We start from the raw sequence: 4,739 nt of genomic DNA, 5'->3' as shown, positions 1-4,739 counted from the left end.
TTAACTTAAACCACAAACAACTAATATCTTAAAAACGTCAAATCAATAGTAATTAACAAGAAATATGTTAAAATTGTCTAATTTCATCATTTTTCAAAGTTAAACATAAGAAAAAACCAACACTTTTATCTTCTAGTATTTTATCCGTCTTTCATTAATAAAACTTGTCTTATTTTTAATATTTAATAAACTAATAATTGGAAAAAAAATTATATATAATATATGCGGTGCGGTGCGGTGATTTTGAGGCTTTTGGAAACTAATAACCGCACCGCACCGCAAATTTGCGGTTTTTGAAAATCAGAAAACATCACCATCGGTTTTAATTGTGGTTGCGGTTTTTCGGTTGCGGTTTATGTGGTTTTTGCGGTTAATTTTTGTTGCAATGCAGTTTTTGTTCACCCCTATATTCTATTACAATATTTCACGTGGTTAAAAAAATGGTAATTTTTTATTATTTATTTGTTTTAGGTAATTAAAGTTACGAAAATAATAATTAAAAAAAGAATTTTTGGATTTTTACTTTTATTTTAAATTTTAAAATTATTTTTAGATTTGATCTTACGATTTTACAAAATTAGCATGATTTCAAATAAACCTGCGCATATATATATATATATATATATATATATATATATATATATATATATATATATATATATATATATATATATATATATATATATATTATAAAAGCAAGCTATAATTTTTAGTAAAGTTTGTATTTACAATTTGCGTTATAGTAATGTCTTTTCATTCATTACATTACTGTAACATTTTCTCTTCACTAATCATTTACTTCTCATGTTATTTGAATAAGTAACTCATAAGTAAAATTTGCTAATATAATCATGTTAAATAATTTTTACTAACATTTGTGATTTTGATTGGCAATAGTTGAGTAACTTTTAGTGTTTTAAATTTAGATTTTATTTGCACACTATTTAAACAATATGAGTTTTTATACTCTTCTTAATGCTTTAATATTTAAATATATATTATTTATCAAAAGGAAATTTTCTATTATTATTATAGAATCTAAAATGGCATTATACATAAAAGAAAAAATGTACGGCAAAATGGTTAGTAGTTATTACACGAAAGCAGTTAGTATCATGAAACCGTCAATATTTAGAATAAATCTCAAGACCTCCGGTTTAAAAGGCAAAACCTCTACAAATTGGGGTAGTCCCAAATTGCCAGTTATATTATACATATAGATTAATGATTTATATATTTATCTAACTAAAATTAAAAGCGGCCCTAACCAACACAGTAGAATCAAAATTATACACCAAAAACGGATCAAATAAAAAAAAAAGAAATCAATATGTAAATTATAGGCTCCGATACAACGTGTAATAGTATGCACATTATATTGATACGATACAGCGTGTAATATTATGCATTATATTGACATACAATAATGATACGTCATAAAAAGAAGGAAAAACAATTAATTAAACATCTCAAAACTTTTTTGTTTTCGTGAAGCCGATAACTAAATCAAAATTAAACACCAAAAACCAAATAAATCCAAAAAAAGAAATCAACATGTAAAATAATAGGCAACGATAATAATGATATGTGATAAAAAAAGAAAAAACAATTTAACATCTCGAAGCTTTTTGGTTTTCATAACCCCTATGACTAAATCAATAAAAACTAAAAAACTGTCAAAACACAATTGGAACCACTATTGTCCTTCTAACTGGTTACAAGTCCTTCGTTTTCATTTATAAATTCTTTAACTATATTTTAGTAAAAGATATGTTTTAAATACCCCTTATAGGATGTCCCTACTGCCCCTCTCCTTTTTCCTATAAAACCGGGCTAATAAAATTCTATACCATAAATGGCGACTTCTAGTTCTCATCTAGCCAGCTTTCTTTCCTTTGTCTTCACCATTTTCTTTACCTTCAATATAGCAAAAGCTCAATCCAATGTAACACGAGGTTCTTCTTTAAGGCCTACAGGTGCCACCACCTCATGGTTATCGCCGTCGGGACTATACGCCTTCGGTTTCTATCCACAGACAGGTGGCTACGCTGTCGGTATTTATATTGCCGGAATTGCAGAAAGAACTGTTGTATGGACGGCCAAACGCGACACCCTTCCACTCTCCAATGATTCTACTTTGCGTTTCACAACCGATGGAAGGCTGGTCGTGGACCAACCACAAGGCCAACAGATCAGTATCTCTGACACCGGCGGTATCGGTGCTGCTGTTGCTTCCATGAAAGACTCCGGCAACTTTGTGCTCTATGATTCCGACCAGAGGACGATATTATGGCAAAGCTTTGACCACCCCACTGATACCCTTTTGGTTGGACAGCGTCTTGTAGCCGGTCAAGCTTTATTTTCTTGTGTCTCGGTGGCAGACTACTCCATTGGGATTTTCAAGCTCAGTATGCAAATCGATGGGCACCTTTTAACATTCCCGAATTTAGGGTTTCCAGATGTCACTGCTACTCAATACTGGTGGTCTAACACCCCCGACACGGGACCTAACGTTGCACTGAATCTTGATTCCGATGGCTTTCTTTACTTGTTGCAAAATTCAACTTTTTACATCAAGAATCTAACACAAGGAGGCTATCGTCGAGAAGATGCAATCTATCGCCTGAAAATTGACGTGGACGGCATCTTACGACTTTACTTTCGTGATTTAAATAACACGGGCCAGAACGACTCAGTCATATGGGTATCTTCTACAGACAAGTGTGTTGGGCGAGGTCTTTGTGGCGTAAACGGGTATTGTTATGTCATGAACGACGCTGCGACATGCAGATGTTTACCAGGGTTTGATTTTGTGAAACCTGGGTCTTGGTCTTCAGGTTGCAAAAGATATTACACAGCAGAAACCTGCAAAATTCCCGATGGAGATAAAGGTAACTTTTCCCAGATGACAAGGTTGCCTAATAATACTTATTGGGAAGATGCGGCATACGCTCTTCCAAAAGCATCAAACCAAGAAGAGTGTTCACTTGCTTGTATGAATGACTGCAAATGCGAGGCGGCACTGTTCACAGGACAGAGTTGCAGGTTGCAGAAGCTCCCTTTATTATATGTGCAAGTAAGAGATAGTGAGTCAAATGTCGGTTTGATTAAAGTATATGTGGCTTCTGTAAATAACGGATCGAATCCAACTAATTACCCATCAGACCAGGTCAGGAAAGTGCGACAAGTGAAATTCTTAGTTATAGGGGTTTCACTTGCCTCGGTTGCAGTACTCGTTTTGCTACTTTCTGGAGTAATCATGTGGAGATCTCACGTTTGGGCTTACAAAAAGATTTCTGAGCATGTAAATGTTCAATTGTTCGAGGATGTTGGGCTCCGGGCATTTTCATATGCTGAGCTAGAGAAAATCACAGATGGTTTTAAAGAAGAACTGGGCAGAGGATCGTTTGGGATAGTGTACAAAGGAATAATAGAGAGCCCCATGAAGATGGTGGCTGTGAAGAAATTGAAGAAAGAGTTGGCACAAGAAGGGGAAAGAGAGTTTCAAACTGAAATGAAAGTGATTGGGAGAACTCATCATCGTAACCTAACAAGGCTACTTGGTTATTGTTGTGATGGTCCCGAAAGGCTCCTCGTTTTGGAGTACATGACCAGAGGATCACTTGCGGATGTATTATTTCATTACAAAGAAAGCAAGCCATGTTGGACAGAGAGAATTAGGATTGCTCTAGACATTGCCCATGGCATCTTCTACTTACATGAAGAATGTGAAACACCCATAATTCACTGTGATATCAAGCCTCAAAATATCCTCATGGACGAGTATGGATGTGCCAAGATTTCCGACTTTGGATTGGCAAAACTACTTGAACATGACCAAACTAGAACATCCACCTTGATAAGAGGAACAAGGGGTTATGTTGCGCCTGAATGGCACAAGAAGCTACCCATAACAGTTAAAGTGGATGTGTATAGTTTTGGAATCGTTTTATTTGAGATTTTATGTTGCCGAAGGAAGTTTGATAACAGCCTTCCATCTGATGAAGCCATTCTCGAAGAATGGGTCTATGAATGTTATGAAACAGATGAATTATTCAAACTAGTGAATGATGCAGACGTAGATAGAAGAACACTAGAACGGATGATCAAGATAGGCCTTTGGTGCACTCAAGAGGATCCGTCCCTCCGCCCCTCGATGAAAAAAGTAGTGTTGATGCTTGAAGGGACTGTCAAAATCCCAATACCTCCAAATCCTACTTCATTCTTGAGTGTCGTTTAGTTTTGTAAGTACCATTTTGAACAATAACCCTATTCATTTTATATATAAGTCATGTGTAACACACATGCATTCTTGTGACTAGTTGTAAAATAAATGGAAGTAAAAGTAATCGTTTTATTAATGATCATTCATGTTTCGAATAAGTAATATAAGGTCGGACTACAATAAATATTAACATTAGCGACGAAGTCTTTAGCGGCGGTTCAGGGCAATAGCGGCAACATGTAATCGACGCGTTACATGTTGTCGCTATTGCCTTCCGTCGCCGTTAATACCCACAAACTGCGATCCGCGTCAAATGAACCCGATCCATCCGATTTGTTTCCAATCGAACGGTCGTAAAGTAACGCGAAAACGTGCTGACTTTTCCCTCCAAGGTGCCGCTGCTAATACCTTGACGTTGCCGCTATTACTTGTCGCCGCTAAATTAAGCCTGTTGCAGATAACCCACCTACAGCTTCCTTTTCTGTGTCGTTCTTTTTGTCCCTAGTCTTTTCTC

General features: G+C 35.8%; 1 protein-coding gene across 1 annotated transcript; it reads left to right on the top strand.

Annotated features, from left to right (window-relative positions):
* Positions 1–1,819: 1,819 nt before the first annotated feature.
* LOC145070478 (G-type lectin S-receptor-like serine/threonine-protein kinase LECRK4) lies at positions 1,820–4,467 on the top strand. Its single transcript, XM_079017421.1, has one exon. The coding sequence runs from the start codon at positions 1,856–1,858 to the stop codon at positions 4,238–4,240; it is 2,385 nt and encodes a 794-aa protein (XP_078873547.1). The 5' UTR covers positions 1,820–1,855; the 3' UTR covers positions 4,241–4,467.
* Positions 4,468–4,739: the final 272 nt, after the last annotated feature.

The sequence above is a fragment of the Lactuca serriola genome, chromosome 8 (assembly GCF_051521515.1).
Source record: "Lactuca serriola cultivar US96UC23 chromosome 8, Lser_US96UC23_V15, whole genome shotgun sequence".
Taxonomy (NCBI): domain Eukaryota; kingdom Viridiplantae; phylum Streptophyta; class Magnoliopsida; order Asterales; family Asteraceae; genus Lactuca; species Lactuca serriola.
The sequence above is the reverse complement of the archived record's forward strand: the minus strand, read 5'-3'. Positions and strand labels throughout refer to the sequence as shown.